This window comes from Monodelphis domestica, chromosome X, assembly GCF_027887165.1.
Source record: "Monodelphis domestica isolate mMonDom1 chromosome X, mMonDom1.pri, whole genome shotgun sequence".
NCBI classification, from domain to species: Eukaryota; Metazoa; Chordata; class Mammalia; order Didelphimorphia; family Didelphidae; genus Monodelphis; species Monodelphis domestica.
In genome coordinates this window covers 28814378-28838648 of record NC_077235.1, presented here as the reverse complement: position 1 = coordinate 28838648, position 24271 = coordinate 28814378, and the positions used below count along the sequence as shown (strand labels likewise).

Sequence of the window (24271 nt, the reverse complement as noted above, 5' to 3'; positions counted from 1 at the left end):
TTAAACAATATGGAATTTTACTTAATGATTCTGTTTGATTCTAGGACAAGAGAATGCAAAAAGAGCCATTGCACAGTGCCAAAGAAGCACAAAGCTAAACTCCATAGTGCCAATCGAGCACAAGGTCAAAGAGACCAACCAATTCTGATGGGATTGATGAAAATTTTGAGCCAAGAGGACCTGAACTTGTTTCGGGGTTGAGGTTGCAGCTGTTTAACATGTGTTAAAGGCAGGTCTTCCTTGTCCCACAGTCTACCAAGTATCTCAAATTTGGTTCCTTCCTGACTCCTATAATCTAGTCCCTTTTCTGTCTTTCATAGTGTGGCAACTCCCTGTAGTCTTAGCTGCCAATATACGTAAAATTGTACTGTGTTTTGTCCTACAGACTTGTGGGATATAAATTACTTTAATTGGACCCTAATAAGGGCCTGTTATGAATTTATTCTTGTTTACTCAAAATTTTATGTATATACATTTTTGATATTTTGATTCTGATTTTGATCCCCCCCCATTTACTTTTTCTTCCATTTGTTTTTCTTTTGATAATTGATTCATATACCTCTTAACTCAGCCATGTATTCCGAAGTGATCCCTGTGTTTTTCAACATCCTCTTCGGGGGGGGGGGGGGAATGTATTTTTATTTGAAATGGCAAAGTTTAAATTCTTTTTGAGAGTAATTTTAGGTTAAAAACATGCTACCTCTCCAAATCCAGAAAGTGAATTCTTTGGAGAAGGCACCATGAAGATGCCTCCACAGACCACACGCTTAACCAGAAGATCCAGAGTGAACTTTGGGATGTGGTGATTTGAACTGTGTGGGGTTGAATGCATTTGTTTTGTATGTATACTCTCATGCCAAAAGGGGACTGCCCCTAACTGGCTTTTTGTCAATACATCTAGCAACCATTGGTTTTGTTCTCTTTTTCTTTTATCCCCAAATTATTGTAATTTCAAAGTTGTTTATGTTTACAAGATCCATTGGAGAGACCAGTCTTCCATGGATCTGAGGGGGAAATGTATAATTGAAAATCTGTTACCCTAAAAAAAACTGTATTTCCCAGGAGCTCACTGACTTCCTGTAGATAAGGGATATTAAATGGGGATATGGAAGGTCCCACCTCTTTACTTCTGTCTGGAGCTTGCTGGTGGTAAAATGGATGTTTGAACTGGCTGATCAACCATGGGCACGTGGTCTTTATTTTGTATCTTCTGTATTTCTTGATTTCTAATGATATTTAATAAACCTCCTAAACTATAATATTTTATTATTAGAGATTTAATTTTTACATTTTCCAGTACTGAGGAAAATAATGGAGACTGAGAGGGAACAGAGTATCAAGACCAAAGACAAATAAGAAATTCTTTTTAGCTCATAATATCAAAATTACCTTTTAGCTTAGTTCCCCAGTCACTTGTCAATTGTAAACATAATGAATATAGTAGCAAACTAAGGCCTGTAAATTTCATTTGCTGTTATGAATAGATTCCAAGATTAGAACTCTCTTAGACTTACAGCATATACTTAAGATATCAAAGTATGAATCTAAAGGCAAGCTTGGTGGCTATCAGAGACAATAAGCTAAATATTTAACTCTAAATAACTGAAGATTGGCCTCTAAAACATACAAAACACTTCAGAATAGCATCCCAACGTTAAAAAAAACACATCATTTTTTGATTGATACTTTAAAGATTCGAATAAGAGATATCCACAAGTTAAGAGATTTTTAATTGTAATATTTTATCCAAGTTGAAAGAACAAGTTACATATGTCAACAAAGGAAAATAAGGAAAGTTTATACTTCATAGGCATTCTGGTCTATGATAATTCTCTTCTCTGGCTCCCTAGAATATTTCAGTAAAAATGAACACACAAATCATTTCCATAGAGAGGAAAAAAGCATCACTCATTTAACAAAATGCAGGATGTCTACATGGAGATAGAAACACTCCAGTCATATACTAAGAAACTTGGATACATGGGACCTAGTGCTCAACAAACAACACAGCTAATTCCCATTGCATTTGCTTATTCATGTATTTTTCATTCAAACCTACTCTCATTCGCAGGGATGAATGGGTAATATTTAGCTAAGAAAGGTCTGGCAAAAGGCTCTTGTAATTGCACTTCGAATGCCTTTGTGACTAACAATGGGGATAATCATTCCTCAAGAAAACTTTCTTATTTGGAAAAACCAAATCAAAACAAAAAAACAGAAAACTATTTAATGGGGAAATCTTTCACCAGGCGGATAAACCCTTGCCCCTAGTCTCTGTACTCATTCAACCTCCATTTGTATTCTTGCTATAATGTATTAGTAATTCACTGATCCGCCACCACTTTGTGACTACTAAGTTAAAACATCATAGCTACATGGTAAATTGCACATTTCAATAAACTATACCGGCCATTCTAAGAGGTTGAATTGACATTGGGGCAACAAAATTCAGTAACTTGGTCCCCCCTCCCCCAAACACCCAAACTACTTCAACTTCCACTTGACTAGATGAGTATTTATGTTGCTTGTATGGCCAAAGTTAAAATCTCCACATCCACTTAAGATTCCCAATGAGTAATGAGGTGCTGCTTTAAGACATACAGGACTAACACATTTAGTTTTGAGGATAGCACACTGATTTCTTTGTTTTTGAAATTCTTGTTTAAAACAGAACAGGTCAGTTTTCCCTAAAATAATCCCTGGGAATGTACATGGTAAGAAAACAGACTTTAAAAATATTGGCTAATAAAAATTCAACAGGAAAAGTCCAATTTCCCAATTTTATCATTTTACTGGAGAGAAGTATGGAAGTCCAAAAATGGCTCGGAATTAACAACCACCATATCTTGCAAACAGTAAATGCAAATGAGCCTTAAACTTTCCTGTAAATGAAGCAGTGTGGCACTTTTTTCAGGTGATTATTAAGATGATCATTTCATGAAGATTTTAAAGCATGCGCGCACACACACGCACGCACGCGCACACACACACACACACACATACACACACACTCACTCTGTCTCTCTCAGAATATGGTATGAAAATTCCTATGATAATTTAAGGTTAAAAAACAAATACAGACTAAAAGCAGACCAACATTGCACACAGTACTGTTCATCCCAAAATGGGGAATAATGTGTATTGGGTTAAGTGAACAAAGGAGAGAGATTTCCCTGGCCTATTCCATTCCTACTTTTAAAAAAATATCATCTCAGCTCTGTAGAGAGAAAATGAACACAGATTTTTAAATGTTTCACTTTAATAATTAGTCATTGTAAACAGGAATTGAAATATTTGGGAACTAGAATTATGACCCCAAATTTAACAAAGATGTTTCAAACAGAATGAATTAAACTTGTTTCAACCTAAGACACCTGCAAAAGCCATCTTCCACATTTCAACCTATACTGTTCAGAATTATAAAATCCAGTAAGAGTGCAAGCTCCCTCAAATTTATCCTATTCATAAAGAACTGCAAGCCCAGAGCATCTTATATTACCAAGAGTATTTGAACATCTATATCTATATCTCTATCTATCTCTATCTATCCATATAGATAAGAGATATATATATATGCACACATACACATACACACATACACATACACACACAAGAGGTTTCAGAAGTAAGCGTAGTGTATGACAGCATCAAGGTCTTTGTGTTACACTTGATCACGGAGGCGGGCAAGTCTCTGTGATAGTTCATCCTGGAGGAGGCAAATTTTTAAGTTATTAAATATTATGAAGACTCTTATAGGCATAAAACCATATACACACAGAGCTTACATTTAAAATTATATTTAAAATCATGTGTCCAAAATTAGTATAATATGCTTATAAGTCCAACATTAAAGATTTATATTTTATCCAGTACTTAGCACAGTGCTTGGCTCATAGTAGGAGTTTGATAAATGTTGACTATTGATTAATATATGTTTGTTGATCGACACTTTAAGATGGAACCATTATCCTGGGTTCCATGGACCCCCAAAGGAGTTCTTGAAGACAATTCAGGAGGGGAAGAGGGTCCCACAAATTTGGTAGAGGGGAGTGGAGGAATTGCATCTTTATTTTAATATAATTAATTTCCTTTGTAGTCCTCTGATTGTTGTTTTATGTATTTAAAGACATTATTCTGAAGAGAAGTCCATAGGCTTCACCAGACTGCCCAAGATAAATTGTGTAAGGGCTAGAGAATTTGTGAAAAGACCAGATGCAGCTAGATCAGTGATAGTTAACCTTTTAGAGACCACATGCTGCCCCTCCCCTTACCCTAGACAGGGGAGGGAGGAAGCATTGGGCTACTGGGCAGAGGTGCAAGTGAAGTGAAAAAATGTCCTCAGGTGCAGTGGAGAGAGGGAAGGGAGCGGCTCCGCCCAAGTCCCTTTTCCTTTCTAGTAACGAATTCTGGCGGGCAATGGTTGCATGCCCATAGAGAGGGCTCTCTGGCACCAGAGGTTCACCAAGGAAGAACTAGACCATTAGGAAGCAATTCAATCTTGATTTGAAATGTACATGCAAATGAAAGGTGGGAGGACTTTGGAAAGGAGAAAAAGGCCTGTTTTGCTTAACTTTCACATGACACTGCACTGATGAAAACAAAGTATATATATTTCTACATTTCCTAAGGGCCTTAGATATAATTCAAGCTGAATTCAATCAAGCTACAATCCAATATTTACCTGTTCTGTTGAAGCAACACTTGTGCCAACAGAACCAGTCTGACCCTGTGGGAGCTCCATGTTGAGATCAAGGCTGTAATTATAAAAAACAAAACAAAACAAAAAATAGGCTTATAAGAACAATGAACTATGTCAAGCTTTAAGTAATAATTTAGATGCAGTCTCAAAACGCAAATACGAAAGCTCCATCCTGACTTTTGTCCAATTTACTGTTTTCATGAAAACAAGAGTCAGAGAAATATTCTCAGTGGATAGCTTTCTTTACCCGATTGCTGATGTAATTTGAATGCTATTAAAAAGAATCTTGGCTCATACATACCCTGCTTCATCTGCCATTTCTTGAAGGAGCATATCCACTTGGTTCTAGAAGAGGGGGGAAAATTGCTTTTTCAGTAGTTTATATGGCTGTTTCTTTAGTTAATTCTAGTTAAATCTACCTTTAAGGTGGACTGTCATCTGTAATTTTCAAAGCAAGCCTTCTACTTAGAAAGCATTGTTTAACTTTTGCCACCAGAGGGAGCTGGGTCATTTCGATATATCACTCCTCGAGGGTAATTTGAGAAACCTTAACTATGACTCTAGACAAACAACTCTGGCTACACTATGACATCTTATTTTAAATGATCTCTTGTTTTTTGAGTTCTATCTTTCACTAAAATAAATTTTTCTGGAACAAAGAGTTTTTAGCATTGTTATAACTTGACTGTAAAAGCATCGACTTTAAAAAGAAATTGAGGGTATTCATACTTGATGCCAAATGATTCATGTATTAGATTAATTTTTAACAATATACAGAAGACTAAAAATAAGTAGTTAAACGTTTACCAAATAAAGGGATTTTCAGAAAACAGGTGTTTTTATTAGTTGAATAAATCAACCATTTTTGTATGAAATTTAAAACCATTACAATCTTAACATAGAAGAAAAGGGACCTTAGAGATCATGTCGTCTAGCTTCATTTCATGATTGCAGGAAATGAGGTGCTCAGAAGTTAAATAATTTGTCCAGAATGATGAAGGAAAGGGGAGAGTTAGGAAATATGGTTGAAAAATATTTCTAAAGGATAAAACCAGGATCACTTTCCTGTCTAGTCTTCTGGACATAACTCAATCTCACAAGTAATACAGGATCTTATTGAATCTTTGGGCCTTCTTTTTTATAATGTTAGGCTAAAAGGAGTCTGGGACATCAACTAAGGCTAACCCTCTCATTTTTAAGATAAAGAAAAGAAGCCCAGAGAGGAAACTATCTTGCATAAGGCCATATAGTGAGTTAGATGTAGATATGAGAATTCCTGAATTCAATGCCCTGTCCACTGCTGCCTCATTCTGAAAATGAATTGTTATTTTATTATGCATAAGGATATAAAAGGATGAGAATGCCCTTTATTTTTATTTTAAAAGAAACACCAAATATAATGTTTGTTCCTTAAGTTTTGTTTCTTTCTGATAAAAGCAGAATGCAGAAAAAATAATTCTGTTTGAGGGCAGCAGGTTAGTTAGATTTTAACAAATTCAAGTTTTCCTACCCTCATCATTTCAGCATAACTATTATAAAAAGGCAATTATTATTTAAAAATAATGTCCCAAATTCTCTATTTGGATTTTCCAAAGCTCATGATATTTTGTGGTGAGTTGGTTTGCAAGATTCCATTTCTCTGAGGGCTGCTCTTTACCCAAGCAATTGACCCAGAAACCATCAGGATTTTCTCAACCAGCATCAAGCCTGTAAATGACTATGCATTCATGTCTCAGTCAGCCAATAAGCACTGATCGAGTGGTCATCATATGTCAGCAATGTGCTAAGCTCAGGGGATACAAAAAATGGCCAAAGACAGTCCTTGCCCTTGAGGAGTTTGGTCTAATGGAAGAAAGAACAGGCCAACAACCATGCACCAGCAAGCTGGACTAGACAGAAGGTAAACTGGAAATAATAAAGATAAGAAAGACATTAACATTAAGGAGAGCAGGGAAAGGCTCTTTGCTGAAATGAACTTCTACCTGGGGCTTGGAGTCTGTGATAAAGAGAGAGAAGGCACTGCAGGTATGAGGGGAAGCCAGAGAAAATGCCTGGAACTGAGTCTAACATCATAGAAAAAGTAAGGGCCGGCTGAGTGAGACTGGGTATAAGTTTCAGAAGATCAGAAAGGTGGGGGGACCTAGGTTGTGAAGGGTTTTGCAGAGGATGACACCTTGTTTGCATGCCTGGGTGACTTGGAGGATAATGGTACTCTCAATAGTGAAGGAAGGGTAATTGTGTTCCAAAGGACCAGGTGGAGATCCCTTGGGGCCCAATTTTGGAGTTTACTTCCTAGCACACTCATCATTTCTGCTTACTTGTGGAGTTGTTAGGGTTGTAGTGCTGCTCATAGTGTCTTCCATTTGTTGTGTTTGAACATCTAAGGTTTCAAACTGATGTTCAAATTTGTCCATTAAGGCAGATATCTATAAACAGAGAGGAGAGGTATGACCAAGGGAAAAACACATTAACTAGAAATATAATTAAAATGTCAAAGGGCTAAATTCTTTCTCTACCTTCTCAAGGTTCATGCTCCTCAATGTAGCATCCATAGACTTAACCACACCTGCCATCGATTTAGTTACCTATTAACAGAATAAGAAGCAATGAGTTAACCAATCCACAGTAGTACAATCTGATTGAGAACTCTATTTTATCCCAGAAATATGAGGGAACTACTGAACAGTTTTACATGAAGGAATGCTTTGTTTGGGGAATATGGATTAGAAAGGTGAGACAAAACAAGGAACCCGGTTAGAGAAGCTATCTTGCAACAATCCACACTCATAGTGACTAGAACCTCAACTAGATTTAAAGCCATGTGAGAGAAGAGAAGGAGACAGATTTGAGAGATGTAGTGCAGTGAAACTCAAAAGGAAATGAAGGCCACTAAACCATATGTAAGGATCCCTGTGAGCTGTATACTGAATTGGAAAACCACCTATTAATATCACGTATTTTGTATCTCCTTCGTTAAACATTCCCCAATTATATTTTAATATAATTTTCTTCCCAGGGGGCTTTGCACTTGACAACTCTACTCTATCACATTCAATCTCATCATATGAATTTGTCCAAACCTTTGCTGCTTGACTCCTGAACATTGCCTAACAGCACTACCAGTTCCTTCTTGCCCCTGACCTCATTCCTTTTGTTATCAAATCTGCCTTTAGTACATTCTGGACCTCTACCCCAAGGATCCCATGAAATGAAATGGTATTTTTTGTTGCTTCTGAACAAGAATGAAATAATTGTTTGACTCTCCAAGGACAGCCTATGAGCCATCCTTTCATTTAACTGTAACTTCCTTATCTCTTCTGGCTCCATTTATAGCAAGAATGTCAAAACTGATATGACTCAGTTTTTGCAGTGTCAGTTCAACTGTACTAGACAAGGTTTTTTTGTTTCTTGGTTTTTTGTTTTTGTGAGGTTTGGTGGTGGTGGGGGGGGGGGGTAGGGAGCAGTGGAGAAGGGAGTGGAAATGAAAGTAGGAGGGCCAGTGCTGTTATTTCCTTGGTGTGAGGAAATGTCTGTAACTTAAGAGTTATATGCAGGCCCTGAGAGTTTAAATGGCTTACCCAAGGATACAAAGTCAAGGCTTAAACTTAGGTCTTTCTGCCCCCAAAGCTAGCTCTATTCACTATGGCATGTTGCTCTCACTTCTATCTCAGAGTACCAGGACTCCAGTGGGAGTGGGGGTCAGGTCCCTAAAAGTCTAACTGCTGTTTAAGCATTTCCCCCTTTAAATGGCTGAGAAGTGTACACACTTTAATAAAAATACTCTTTAGGTAGAGACTTATTTTAAAACCCTATGATTCTTACTATCCTCTGAGACCTCTTCTTTCTGCCACTTGCCATTATTGCACAAAAAGGCACTCTCAACTGTTTTTATGAGTTGCCATGGTAAAAGAATTCACCACAGTGGTCAGCTTACCTCTCCATACTTATGTAATCAAACTAGTCCTCGCAAAGCAGTCAGTATATTGCCAGGACCATTACATGTTAGCAACAAGTATGAAATATTATCCAATAGTAATTATTACCATTTCCGAGGAAGTAAAAACTCAAGGTTATAATGATACAATACTGGATATGCTCAAAATAATAGACTTTAGATATAGGATGCAAATTTTAAAAGCCAGTCAGTGCTAAGGGGAAAACGTCTTCACATCTCCGAATTACAGAAGGGCTAAGAATTGTGTGCCAAGATTTTTTAGCATCTTCCCTGCTAAAAGGAAGGCATCACTCAGAGAGCAGATTCCTTACCTTGCCCATTGTCACAGCTGTTTGAACTCTAGCTGCTACAGCATCTACCCGAGCACTCATTCTCAAAAAATTAATTCCTTGGTTTTTCTGGCGGATTGCATTTTCAGCATGTATTCGTGCGACTTCTGTATTGCCCTTCTGGATGGCCTATTTGAAAATGACAAAAAAGTGACTGGAATAAAGTCAAGGTATATATAACAAAATACACATGTTAGGAACAAAGGTTGTTATTGCTCAGTCATATCTGACTATTCATGAACCCATTTTGGGTTTTCTTAGCAAAGATACCAGAATGGTACGCCATTTGCTTCTCCAGCTCATTTTACAGATGAGGAAAATGAGGTAAACAGGGTTAAGCAACTTTTCCAGGGTGTCTGAGGCTAGATTTGAACTCAGGAAGATAAGTCTTCCTGACTCCAGGCCTGGCACTCTAAACACTGTGTCACCCAACTGCCCAAGAACAGAGAGCAACTATCCAAAATTGGTACCAATTTTATATTTAAAAATAATTTTTTAAAGGTTAGTAACCTTTGACTAACATATGGCCAGCTGTTAGAGAATAAGAGAAACGTTGGGTGATGCAGCCAAAGAACACTAACTTAAGAGCCAGGAGACTTGGTCTCAACTTCATTGTATGACCAGGGGCAAAGTCACTCAACCTCCCTGAGGAAGGTTCCATTTCCCTAAACTGGAATACAGAAAAAAGACTTGCAATATATATACCTCAACAGGGCTGCTGTGAAGAAAGCACTCTGTGACTATTAAAGCATTTTGGAAATCATCATCCTAAGCTATTGCTCTTGGGGTTATTAAGCTCCACTTAAAGTGCCCTGCATACTTCTCTAAAATAACAAAGAAAGAAAATGCCTTAAAAACCCTTAACTACCAGAAATGCTTTCACCTCTTCATGATTGCACAATCAGTGTGCCCAGGCAGCTCTGGATATTAGTGAGTTCCCAAGCTGATGAAGGGCCATCGAACCAGGGAAGGCTTTAGCAGCAAGAGCTGCTCCAAGAGCCCCAGGCTCCCTCACGTGGGAGACAGGAAACTCTGGCTCTTATTTCACAATCCTATCAGGGAAGATGGCCTGCTGAGAGCAACCAGAGAATAGCTGAAAGCAACAGCAGGAGGCTTAGATATAGCAGGAGGAGATCACAGAATGAGGATGTAGTTATTCTGGACAACTGATAGGAAGGGACCAAGGACACAAGATTTTAAGCCTGAAAAATCTAGGTTCAACTCTTACCTCTGATACTCTCTACCCACTACCTGGCAAGCTTACCAAATGTAAACTGAGAGAGTTAAAATAGATGATTTCTAATATTCATTTCAGCCTGAAACCTGTCACCCTGTGTGATCTAAACTAACCCAAATCTGAACAAGAAGCCCTTCTACCACATACCTGCCAGCTGGTCACCCAATTTCTGCTTAAAGCCCCCCTAGTCAAGAGGAAACCCTGTTTCCTGGAGACAAATCATTCCACTTTGAGATGGTTCCAATGTTTAGGAAGTTTTTGCTGACATCTGGCAGAAAGTAGCTTCTTTTCAACTTCCACCTGCTGCAACCTGGTCCTACCCTCTCGGGCCAAGCAGAACAAACCTAATCCTTCTTTCACATGCTAGTCCTTCAAATGCTTGAAAAGAGCTGCCATGTTCCCACTAGCTTTTCTCTTCTCCAAAGTAAACACTCCTTTGCTGCAAATGCTCCTCATATGACATCACGAGGCTCTTCACCATCCTGGTTGTTCTCCTTTGGCCCTCAACAGCTTATCAAATGTCCTCCTGAAAATATGCCCATAACTCAATAAATATTCTCTATGTGGTCTGAATAAGGGACAATCACTTCCCTAGTTCTAAGAACTATGTATGGCTTTCTCAATTCTGCCTAAGATTTCATTAGCTGTCTTTTTTTGTGCCAGGTCATACTATGATACCTTTAGTACTGAAATGGGTGCTAGAAGTAGAGGAGAACAGAGAAAATTGTGGACAAAGATGTCATGTTTACGATCTTATGAGTCAGAAGGGGCAAGAGAACAACAATATAGAATCCTCAGCATTCACCAAGGCCTATCCCAGAGAGGAATTCAATTATATTACAAAGACAGAAATTACACTTCACTGTCCTATTGCCACAAGACCTGTAGTTTGGCATCATGAAAATTTCCTAGTTCAATTTAATGAAAAAATGGTGTTTGGCTCAACTGTTCAATTAAAAAACAACCCCATAGGGGCAGGTGGGTAGTTCAGAGGATTGAGAGCCAGGCCTAGAGATGGGAGGTCCTAGGTTCAAATCTGGCCTCAGCCACTTCCCAGCTGTGAGAACCTGGGCAAGTCACTTACCACTCTTCTGCCTTGGAGCCAATACACAGTATTGACTCCAAGATGGAAGGTAAGGGTTTAAAAAACAAACAAATAAATAAAATAAAAAACAACCCCACACATCCACCCTCTGGTAGGACATAGTAAATGAAAAATGTGCTTTAAATTCAGCACCCTGCAAATTTTTTTGTCTAGATTTGATTCTCCTGCCATCATCCTAGTTAAGAGGATAGTTCCACAGTCTCAAAGCAGGCCATCCTCCAACCTCAGGTGTATGTAATTACTGAGCATAGCCAACCCTGGGTTAGTTATGGACAGTGCCCAAAAGGCAATAACTAGAACACTCATTTTGAAGAGTTACAACCTAAAGGCTTGTCAAGCCGAGATATCTTAGATAAGGTAGCTTGTTTCCAAATGTAATCAAGTGTCTTACCTGTGGCATTTAAGAGGTGTAGAAGGCTAGAGAGGAAATGGATACTTGTAAGAAATACTTGCCTATGCCTTTTGAAAAGGTATCAACCTCAGAACAGACATAATTTTATAACACTAAGAGCTATTTATCAATGTAAATAGCCAAAGGATATGAACAATTTTTTATAAAATGTTATTTGTTTTTCCATTGTACTCATGTTCAGACATAGGTCTCTCCATTTCCTCTTCAACATGGGAGCCATCCTTGGTTAAAAAAAAAGAGGGGAAAAAAGAGGAAAAAAAAGATAAGCAGTTCTGCAAAACTAATCAATTTATCAATTGAACCTGGCAGTTATGTGCCATGCCCACAGGTTGACCACCTCACTCTCCCAAGGAGAAGAGGTCCACTTTTTCTCATCTCTTCTTTGGAGTCAAATTTGATCACTAGAATTACCTAGCATTTAGGGTCTTTCTTCTTTCTACTGTTCTTGTCATTTACCTTGATACAGATCATCGGGTATATTGTTTTCTTGGACCTGCTTATCTTATCTGACTTTGCATTGGTTCAGAGAAGTCTTTTCATGTTTCTTTACATTCTTCATATTCACTGTTTCTTACAATGCAGTCCATTCATTAGTGTACTTCAATTTTTTAAATTATTGTCCAAATGATCAACATCTACTTAATCTCCTGTTCTTTGCTACTAAAATAGTGTTGCTATAAAAAATTTAGCTTATATTGTATTTCTTTCTCTCTTGGATATTTTTGGGGGGGTTTGGCTTAAGACTATAGATGCTTTAGGTATTTTCTTAGCTTCACGTTTCTTTCCAGAATTGCTGAATGATTACAACTCCACTAAAGGTTAATTGGTATGCTTATCTTTCTATAACTCACCCCTTAAATACTAATTACTATCATCTTTTACTGTTTTGGCCAAGTTGTTGGGTAGTTGATAAAAACTCAAGAATTTTCCATCTAAATTTTTATTATTCTGAACAGTTTTCAAAAAAAGAATGGAAAACAATGAATTCATGAAAGCATGCTATAAATCACAAATAATAAGGGAAATGCAAACTTGATCAACTAAAATTTCACCTCACAACATGAAAAGTGGCGAAAATGAAACATTAAGACAAGTCAGTGTGGAATGCCTATGAGAAGATAGGCATACTGATATATTGTTGGAGGAGTAGTAAAATATTCTAACCATTTGGTTTTTACTTGGAATTATCAAAGAAAAGGGCTAATAAAGGCAAAAACATTTGTAGGAATGCTCTGCATAATAAAAAGCGGAAATCAAGTGGGGCGCTCAGAAATTAGGGGATAGCTAAAAAACTATGATATATGAATATAATGTAAAGTTTCAGTACATTAAGAGATGAGGAATATGAAGAATTCAGAGAAATGTGAGCAGAGTTACATGACTGATAGCATAGAATAAGAAAGTAGAACCAAAAGTGAACATATATAATGACTACAAAAATCAAAATAATCACCAAAAGGGAGCTAAAAACTGAATAATGAATAAAACCCCTAAATAATAAAAGGTTCCAAAAAAGAGACAATGTCACATAGGTCTTCCTTCACAGCAGAGAGGTGGGAGACTATGAGGGCAAAATATTGTATTCACTGTCACATGTAGTCTCTGTATTATCTGTTTTTTTCTTAATTGTTTTTCTTTGTATTAATCTAGATAGGGAGAGAGGGACAGTGGGAAATGATGGATAAAAAGCATCGATAACACTTCCATGAAAATTTCAATTCATTTCATAAAATTCACACAAGCGACATAAGTAAAATTGAAAAATGACACTTACCTTTTTAATCTTTGCCTTTTCAGCTTTTTCTTCTTTATCACATTTTTTGGCATTCCTATTAAGCTCTTTTGCAGCAAACTTCAGGTTAAATAGGTGTTCTAAAACATATATGTTAAGGCTCTTAAAAAATGCATTGGTCCCAGAAGACCCACCAGGACAAAGAGGATTATGAGAGAGAAAATTTCCTGGTCTCTGCCCTGAACTTCATGCACATGTGTTACGAAGTACAAACCCAGAGAAATCACTTCAAAGGACTTAGGATGTGATAGCCTTGACATTTAAAATATGCCAATTACATATGGCAGATATATGTTAGTGTGGCGTTTCAAACAAAGTATAAAACAAAAAAGGACCACATTTCTTAGTTTTAATTCCAGAATAGGATGGGGTGGGTTTTTTTTAAAGGAAATAATGATTTTCAATACTATGAAATTTTATTTTCTCACTCATCACACTCAAAAGACAGGAAATTTACGTTTGGTTTTCCAGGGGAGAACAAAATTATTTTCTGGTAAAGATTATAAACTTCCTATTAAATTGAGTATTTTCAATTCAGTTCTCCCTGGGAGTGAGCACTGCATTTTAGGAAGATATATTAACCATTTCAAGATATAAAGATACAAGTACACTACAGAAAAAGCAAAACTTCCCAAAGATTTTTGGTTAAATGCTCATCATAACTGAATGCCAGACCACATATTAACTCATGATAAAGCTTTAGCCAAATTAATATATAGTCATACTCCATAGGAATTTGATTTAAGTCATTACAAATCACTCAATTCAACCGACATTTATTAAGTGGCTACTCTACAAGGTACTAGGCTAGGCCTCAAGGATGAGGATGCAAAGTTAAAACACAGAAACAAGGCACTGGAAAGGATCTCTGAGAGCATCTAGTCTAACCCAAACAGAAATCTCCTCTACAGCACACCTAATAGAAACGCAATCAGTCTTAACTCATTTTCAGCTTTCATTCTCCTTATGCTAATAAAATAACACCACATACACTTTTCTGCATTTCATTGAGAGCTTCCCATTCCTCTTGGGCCTACTTCCCCTGCTGAATTTCAGTCTATAAAATCCTATCTTATCCTGTCTCTGAACTCAAATTGTAGAGACAGTTTCAAAATGCATGTGTAAAGGGTATTTTCTCATTCAGGAGCTGCCTATGCCAATAGAATCACAGGTCTAGTCACTAGATCTGTATTGGTGAGGATGTGGCACAGAGGGGACTGCTCTGTTCTTTCTCTCCACCATGCCTGAGGACATTTTGCATGCCCTGCCCCTCTGTCCAACAGACCAATGTGAGCACTTTCTCCCTCTGTTCTTTGGGGGTAATGTGAGGGGCCCACAGGCAGTTTGAAGGTGCAGTTTGGGCACAAAATCTCTAAAAGGTTCACCAATGCTGCCCTAGATGGTTCAGTGGAGAGAATGCTGAGGTTGGAGTCAAGAAGACCCAAATTCAAATCTAAGCTCAGACACATGCCAGCTTTGAGACCTGGGCATGTATCTGCCTCAGCTTTCTCATCTGGGGATGATGGCACCTACCTTTTAAGGTTGTTGTGAGGATCAAATGAGCTACTTGTGCCTGGCACACAGTAGGTGCTTGATAAATGCCTGTTTCCTTTTTTTCTTCCTGAGCCATGATCTCTAAAACCTAGAGTAAAAGTCAGCCCATGCCCAACTTTTCTCTCCTCTATCATGAATTCTGAGATGGAACTGCCACTTTCCCCCAAAGTTCCTATCCTTCCCAACTCAGCAGCAACTTTAACTCTAGTATTTTGAAGAAAACAAGGCAAGCCAAAAAATTATTAGTGGCTCTTCTTTTGATATAGATTGTTTCAAATGTCTGGCCAGATAACTACAGGAGTCACCAATCAATACTACTTCATGCCTCATGTTCCAGACATGTAATTTACTTACTGAACGCCTTACCCACTTCTTTCAGTCTAGGTGCTTTACAGTAGATATGCCAAATTGTCAACACAGAGCACTGGAACTGGATTAAAATGTAACTGGGAAATGTTTGACAAAATAAAATTTAAAATACAACCTATATAACTTGTGGTGTTCTAAATCCATACGTATATATAGGGATCTATTTCTATGAGTGTTACACCACTGGTCTCTGGAATAACAACTGATGTTTATCTTCATGTTCTTCCCTTCTAGTTTCTAAATGTCCTCAAATGCTATGGCTTACCAGGATTTTCTCCCTTACCATTCATCTATCCTGTTCCTCTTAAGTGAAGTCTTCTCTTATAGGACAAGTTTTCAGGTAGAGGTTTCATCATATCAAATCTCATAAAAACCTATAAGGTCAAGGGGACAGCTAGGTGGCTCAATGGATCGAAAGTCAGGCCTAGAGATGGGAGGTCCTGGGTTCAAATCTGGCCTCAGACACTTCCCAGCTGTGTGACCCTGGGCAAATCACTTGACCCCCATTGCCTAGCCCTTACCAGTCTTCTGCCTGAGAACCAATACACAGTATTGATTCTTAAGATGGAAGGTAAGGGTTAAAAAAATTTTTTTAACCTATAAGGTCAGATTTGCCTCTTAATGTTGGGATCTTTAGTTCACTTTATCGATGAGGAACACTGGGAACTAAAGAATCTAAGTGACTAAGGGACTTGTCTAAAGTCCCCAAACTAGTTGAGAAGAGAGATAAGGCTGGAAAACAGGCTTCTGAACTTCTCTGTCAATACTTAAAAAAAAAAAACTATCACTGTTTCAGAAAGAAAAGTAGCCCTTACTTTAATACTTTGTCCCAAACTACCAAAAACAACAGAATCTACATATGGAAAATGCCAAGTAGAATGAAGTTGCCATTTAAATACTAGTAATAAATTTCTTTAAAATTGCTCTATAATCTTCATTTAACAACTACTGAATGAGTATTTTTTTTAATAACCATGTTATAGAACAGCCCCAAGCCAATGTCTCATTACAGCAAATGGTATAACAGGGCCTGCTTTTGTGCCAGGAGTAAGAGAGTAAATTCTCTCAAGAGGCAAATCTTGGAATCTGTAAGCCTTAGTCAATTATTTCAACTATCACCAATTTTACACATTAGAAAAATAGTCAAATCAAAGCCACTACATGTCCAATCTATTATGAGATCTTTCTTCTCATGTTGTTTTTCCCCACTGAGCAGCTCCTCAAATTTATAGTCAAGTATACAACAATGCATAGCTTTTGATCCAGTAATACCACTACTAGGTCTGTATCTTAGAGAGATTTAAAAGGGGGGGGGGAGAGACTTGCTTGTACAAAAACATTTATAGCTGCTCTTTTTGTGGTGGCAAAAAATCGGAAACTTAAGGGATGTCCCTCAGTTAGGGAATATCTGAAATTGTGGTATATGATGGTGATGGAATACTATTGTGCTATAAGGAATAATGAACAGGATGATTTCAGAAAGAACTAGAAAGACTAACATAAACTGAAACAGAGTGAAATAAGTAGAAACAGGAGATAATTGTACACAGTAACAGCAATGCTGTGGAATGATCAAATGTGATAGAACTAGCTACTGTCAGCAATATAATGATCCAGGACAATTCTGAGGGACTTATGGAAAGGAATGCTATCTTACTCCAGAGAAAGAACTGTGGGAGTCAGAATGCAATTGAAAGCATATGATTTATCACTTGTTTATTTGGGCATATATTTGGGGGTTTTGGTTTTATAAGATTATTCACCCACAAAATGAATAATATGGAAACATGTTTTGTGTGATAATATGTATATAACCCAGACTGAATTGCTTGCCAGCTCCAGGAGTGAGGAAGAGAAGAAGAGAGAAAGACAATTTGGATCATATAACTTCAGAAAACTTATGTGGAAATTTGTGATTATGTGTAATTTGTAATAAATAAATTAAAAAACAACAAAAACACAAATTTATAGTCAAGATATACTTAAGAATGGGGATGCCCTCTTTGCCAGGATATGCAGGCCTGCAAGTTCTTCCCTTCTTAAATTCTTCAAACCTTTCCATTCTGTCCCAACTCTCACAAACCCATTGAACAAGCACCCAATAATGTCTAATGTCCATATGTCCAATCTGCCACTTTCCATCTCAAAAAGAAGAGAGCTTTTTGCATCCTTTCAAAAGAACTAAAACTTTTACATAATTGTTTCAAACTAACAGCAATGCAAGTCTAAATATTTTTTATTGAATGCCCATATGCAAGGCATTATATGTGTTTTTCCCTCTCTGACCATGCCCCGTTAGGTACTTATGGAGAGGAAGCTGATTATTTATTAATAGACTGTGCTGAAAATTCTAGGGGGCTCAAAAGTGAAAAGTAAGCCAATTCTTCAGTGTTTGTTTTTCAACAGCAGCCCTAGATCAGATAATCCATTTATTAGCATAATCAGATTATTGCTAAAGTCCTGTCTGCAGGAGGGGAGTCATTTTCACTTTTGAGTGCTGGGGTATTAACAAGAATTTTAATACTTCATGCTTTTGAGCAGACTTAGGAATTACAGTTTCAAGGATCATAATGAATTTGGTTTGCAAAAGAATTGACCCTGGTTGGCAGCAAGAACATTCTAAATTATTCAAAGGGCTTTACGGAGTATAACAATGATTAGCAAAATAACACTTTCGTGGAAATATCGATTAAATCAAATGCAGCTGGACAGCCGTACTCTGTCATTAGAGTACTTCTTTCTACTACATGCAGATAAACAATCCGAGCAGACCCAAAGCCAGAACAAACAGCACTTAAAAAAAATAACTGCTCTAGCCGATTCTGACAATTTAAGAAGGGTAATCTTAAATTCTAATACTTAGCCTAGATTTTAGAAATGGCATCTCAGATAAAAGCGGCCATGTACAGAAGCTTCTAAAGGGGAAAAGCCACATTGAAGCAGGTTAGTCTAAACTCTGGGCCCTTCAAGCAGAGTTTTTTTTGCTGGATTCTCTAGATCTGCTGATGCCAGCAAATTCTTCACTGGCAGATGAGGGAGAAGGTTAAAAACTATTCCAAAGTGTGGTAGAAGCAGCACAATTTTTCTAAGCAGAAAACTAAACTAGGAGTTAAGAAAGCTACAACTAAAAAAAGGTCTAAAATTCAGTACAGTGGAAAGAACTAGATAAAAGATACAGGGTAAACTAGGCCAGGTTGGTAGCTGTGAGTTATTGCCATTTTTAGCAGTATTTGTTTTTGCTAAGAATTCAATAGTGTCAGTCATTAGAAAACCCAACACCACATGTATAGAAAGAACCCAAGTGGAAAAAGCTAGCTTTCAGTCAGATAGGATCCTTTGGTCTCTGTTCAAGGGCATAGGAATGATCCCTGGAAAAACATTAGCACTGTAACTATCTGGGCTATGCAGATAATCTTCCATATACAGACTAGTGATATTTCCACCCTTGTTGGCTGTAGAGTGAAATTGTATTTATCAAAAATCATTTTCCTACTGATTCACTGGCTTACTACTACAATATTTTCTACTACAGTAACACCTCATTTATCTCTTGGCCCCAGGGAATGAGGTCTTCCACAGAAATGAATTTTCCAGATAACTGAAGCATAACCTTTAAGAGTACCATTTAAAAAAGCCATTTTAAATCAGTCTTTCATGAATATATTATACTTCCCCTGATTCCTTAAAGCAGGCTATACTGACCAAAGATTGGCCTTTGCTTGATGACCTTGAGTCACTGTGACCATCATCACTTATATACCGTGCTGTAATATAGTCATTTTTCTGTCTCATCCTTTGACGTCAAGCTGTCAGCTGTCCCTAAGCCTGTCTTGGTCAGCCCTCCTTCTAATGGCAGAGTAGTCTGAAAAATCAAATAAGCAAGGCTGTTAGAATTGTGTATAAAGTGAAAGTCAATAAGTTCCAAATGACAGCCTCAGGGATTCTCTTATAGATTAAAGTACACAAGTATTAAGGCATCAGGTTTTATTACTACAGCTCACAGGTTTTTTCTTCTCTTTCTGGTTCTCTGACCTGATTCCAACCATAGAATAATAAAGCTAGAAGTCAGGTCAAGACAAGTCCACAGAAGCATTTAAGTGCCAGGCACTGTTCTAAGGTGAAATAAAAAAGCAGTCCCTGTTCTCAAGGAGGTCAGTCTAATGGGGGAAGCAACATTCAAATAATCATGTACTAACAAGCTATCCACAAGATACACTGGTAATAATCTAAGAAGGAAGGAAGGCTAAGAAAAGCTTCTCACAGAAAATAGAACTTTAACTGAGATTTGAAGGAAGTAGACAAGCCAGGAGCCAGAGATGAGGAGGGAAAGAGCTCTGGGGCTTAAGAGTTCTAATCCAACTCTCATTTTACAAATGAATGATTGAGAACTAGAGAGGGGAACTGCTCAAGATCTAGTTCTGAATGCTTACAGTTCTTAGAAGTCTGACCACCCAGTAAATGGATTGCTACTGGACCTGCCATCTAGAGCTTTTGTAATCATAGCTGTCATCTCAATGACCTTCAGATTTGTGAGCTAAGTAGGACAAAGGACTTCGGTTACTCAGAACAAAAACCTGGACACCCTCATTCCCAACCAAGTGTTTCTTACGATAGAGGAAACAGAATTAACAAATTGGAACTATGCTGTCAATCGGTAAAGCATCTACTATGTGCCAGACACTGTACTAAGCACTGCCGGGGATACAAAAAGAGGTAAAAGACCATCTCTGTCCTCAAAAAGTTTACAATCTAATGGGAGAGACAACATGAAAACAAATCTTTATAAATATGATTTAGAGGAAATAATGAACAGAGGGAAGGTCCTGAAATTAAGAGGGCCTTTGGGGGAAGGCTTCCTGTAGATGATGAGATGTTAAAACCAGCCAGGGAAAACAGTAGTCAGAACATAGGAAGGAAAAGAGAGGTCCAGACATAGAGGACAACCAGAGAGAATTCTTGGAGCCAAGAAAGAGAGTATCTTGTTCAGAGAATAGCCAGGAGGACAGTGTCTCTTAATTGAAGAGTAAGTGTCAAAAAGTAAAGCTTAAGAAGACTAGGAAGGTAGAGGGAGCTAAGTTATGATGGGCTTTGAATGTCAAACAGAGTATTTTGTATTTGTTCCTGGAAGCAACAGGGAGTCAATGGAATTTACTGTAAATGGGGGTGACGTGATCAGATATGAGCTTTTGGAAAATCACTTTAGTGGCTAAACAGAGAATGGATTAGAATTCGGAGGCAGAAAGACCCAGCAACAGGCTATTGAAATCATCTAGGAGTGATGAAGGCCTGTGCTAGAGCAGTGGCAATATCTAAGGAAGGAAGTGGGAGTATTTAAAAGATGCTGCAAAGGTAAAATTGTGAGGAGTCCAAGGTGACCATTAGGCTACAAACCTGAGGAACTGGAAGGATCATGCTGCCTTACACAGTAATAGGGAAGGTATATAGGGGGAGAGTTTAGGGGGAAAGATAGTGATTTCTATTTTTGGACATACTGAATTTAAGATGTTTACTGGACATCCAGTTCAGGATGTCTGAAAGGCAGTTAGAGATGTGAGACTGGAGATCAGCAGAGAGATTGAGGCAGGAGAAATAGATTTGAGAACCATCAGGGTAGAGATGGTCATTAAATCCATAGAAGCTGATGAGATCACCAACTGATGGAGAATAGTGGGAGAAGAAAAGAGGGCCCAAGAAGATACCTACCATTAGAGGGCATGATCTGGCAAAAGATCCAGCAAAGGAGACAAAGGGGTGGTCAGATACATAGGAGAAGTAGGAGTGGGTGATGTCTGGAAAACCTAGGAAGAGTATCAAGGAGGACAGAGTGACCAACAGTGTCAAAGACTACAGAGATCAAGGAGGATGAGGCCTGAGAAAAGATCACATTGAATTTGGCAAATAAGATCATCAGTAACTTTAGGAAGAGCCATTTTGGTGGAATGTTAAGATCAGCAGTCATATTGCAAGGGGTTAAGAATAGAGAGGGAGTTATTTAATATAGTTCTAGAAATGTTAGCTTTAGCAATAAGAGAAGAAAAAGAAATTGAAGGAGTTAAAGTAGGCAAAGAGGAAACTAAATCATCACCTTTCAGGAATGACACAGAATACTAGAGAATCAACTAAAAAAATTGTTGAAATGATTAATAACTTTAACAAAGTTGCAGGATACAAAGTAAAGCCACATAAATCATCAGCATTTCTATATATTTCCAATAAAGTCCAGCAGCAAGATTTAGAAGGAGAAATTCCATTTAAAATCACTCTAGTTAATATAAAATACTTGGGAATTTATTAGCCAAGACAAGCACAGGAATTATATTAACACAATTACAAAACACTCTTCACACAAATAAGTTAGATCTAAACAACTGGAAAAATTAATTGCTCATGGGTAGGCCAAGCTGATATAATAAAAATGACAATCCTACCCAAATTAGTTTATTCAGTGCTATACCATTAAACTATCAAGAAACTATTTTATAAAACTAGAAAAAATAATAACAAAATTCATCTGGAAGAATGAAAGATGTATCAAGGGAGTTAATAAAAATAAATGTGAAGGAGGGTGGCTTAGCAGTATCAGATCTCAAACTATACTATAAAGCAGTAATCAGTAGTCAATCAGTAATCAAAACAATCTGGTCCTGGCTAAGAAATAGAAGGATGGATAAATGGAATAGATTAGAGGTGAATGACTTCAGCAATCTAATGTTTGATAAACCCAAGTTCCCAACTTTTTGGTTAAGAACTCATTATTTGACAAAAATAGCTGGGAAAACTGGAGAACAGCATGGCAAAAATCAGGTATAGATCAATAATATCTCACACTCTATACTGAAGTCAAAATAATATAAAAATAAGGTTACGGTCAAAATAGATTAGGGGAATACAGAATAGTTTAGTTGTCAGATCTATGAAGAACTGAAGTATTTAAGACCAAACAAAAGATGTAAAATGAATAATTTTGATTATATATTAAAATTTAAAAGTTTTGTATGAACAAAACCAATTAAATTAAGATTAGAAGGGAAACAACTGGGAAAAAATTTATAACAAATTTCTCTGATAAAGATCTCATTTTTCAAATATATAAAGAACTAAATCAAATTTATAAGAATACAAGTCATTCCCCAATTGGCAAATGGTCAAAGTATATGAATAATCAATTTTCAAATGAAGAAATCAATGTCATCAATAATCATATACAAATATTCTAAATTCCTCTTGATTAGAGAAATGAAAATTAAAACAACTATGAGATATCACCTCACATCTATCAAATTAACCAAAATGACAATAAAGGGAAGAGATAAATGTAGGAGATGTGGCAAAATTGGGACACTAATGCATTGCTGGTGGAGTTGTGAACTGATCCAACCATTCTGGAGGACAATTTGGTATTATGTCCAAGGAGCTATAAAACAATGCATACCCTTTGATCCAGTAATACCAACACTAGGTCTTTATTCTGGAAAGATCAAAAGAAAAAGAGGAAAGGATCTATTTGTACAAAAATATTTATAGCTGCTCTTTTTGTGGTAGCAAAGAATTGGAAATTAAAGGGATATCCATCAATTGGGGAATGGCTGAACAAATTGTGGTATATGATAGTGATGGAATACAATTGTGCTGTTAAGGAATGATGAACAGAATGATTTCAGAAAGAGTTGGAAAGATCTATATGAGCTTATGCAGAATGAAATAAGCAGAACCAGGAAAACACTGTACATAGTAACAGCAATTCTGTGGAATGATCAAATATGACACTTAGCTATTATCAGCAATACAATGATCCAGGATTATTCTGAGAGACTTCTTATAAAGAATACTATCTACCTCCAGAGAAAGACCTGTTGGAGTCAGAAAGCAGATGAAAGCAGACGATTTCTCAATTGTTTATTTGGACTTATATTTTGAGGTCTTGGTTTTATGAGATTATTCACTTAACAAAAATGAACAATATGGAAATTTAAAAAATCTGTTTCTTGAAAGAAAAAAAAAGAAGAAGAGGTATAGTAGAATTGCTTAGCAGCAGTGAAGGCCCAGTTGAAATTATATAACACAAATTTGTTGAAGACCTGGTCAAGATAATCCCCAGGTAGACCAAAAACGTAGACTGACAAAGCAAAGAACGCTTCTTTTCCTATACTGGATTAAGTCCCTCTGAGGATAGATCTTCTGCCTTGCTTTGTCAACTGATGAGTGTAGACAGAACAAGAGGGAATGCCCCAATGGGGCTATAGTCTCAACCTCTTATAAGTGCTTTAAAGGGATAAATGTAATCTGCAGTTAGCACATTTCCTGAGCATATAAAAGTTCTGCTGGTCAGATGGCTTTTTAAATGGAAGAGTCAATGCGATTGAAGTGGAATTTTGTTGTACTGATTACCCTGCTAGAAAGCTCATTTTCACTTCCCCATTTCTGAATTGGGCAGTATACTATCAAGTAAAAAGAAATTTTAGGAATCAAACAGGGTAAGAGTGAACAAGTTTTGTGTTCTCCAGTGCCAAAAGTAGGCCTTAGGCAATGTTGATCATTACTGACAGATCAAAGGAAGGAGAGGAAAAGGAATGGGGTTCAGAAGAAAAGAAGTCATTATAGTAGGAAATGGTAGAGCCTCTCACTATAACTCAGTCCTACTGGTTTCCATACAGGTTGCACATATATGAGCAGGAAAAAGAGGTTTCATGCATACATCTTCACCTCCTTTTTCCCTCTTATTTCCTGAATCTGTCTCCCCATGTGAGTGTGGAGATAGGCTAGGAAGCTGAAAGAAAGGGAAGGATAAGGAGAATCAGAGAGTCATTACTGAACAAAAG

General features: G+C 37.3%; 1 protein-coding gene across 1 annotated transcript in view; it reads right to left on the bottom strand.

Annotated features, from left to right (window-relative positions):
- Positions 1-1709: 1709 nt before the first annotated feature.
- Positions 1710-24271, bottom strand: part of LOC100020945 (charged multivesicular body protein 1B2) — a 28834-nt gene continuing 6272 nt past the window's right edge. The window contains exons 2-8 of the mRNA XM_007507490.3: positions 13512-13609; positions 8966-9112; positions 7216-7284; positions 7018-7125; positions 5001-5044; positions 4682-4754; positions 1710-3706 (exon numbers count right to left, since the gene is read on the bottom strand). Coding sequence (XP_007507552.1) covers positions 3662-3706; positions 4682-4754; positions 5001-5044; positions 7018-7125; positions 7216-7284; positions 8966-9112; positions 13512-13609 — 584 coding nt within the window. The 3' untranslated portion in view covers positions 1710-3661. The remainder of the gene's footprint in view (positions 3707-4681; positions 4755-5000; positions 5045-7017; positions 7126-7215; positions 7285-8965; positions 9113-13511; positions 13610-24271) is intronic.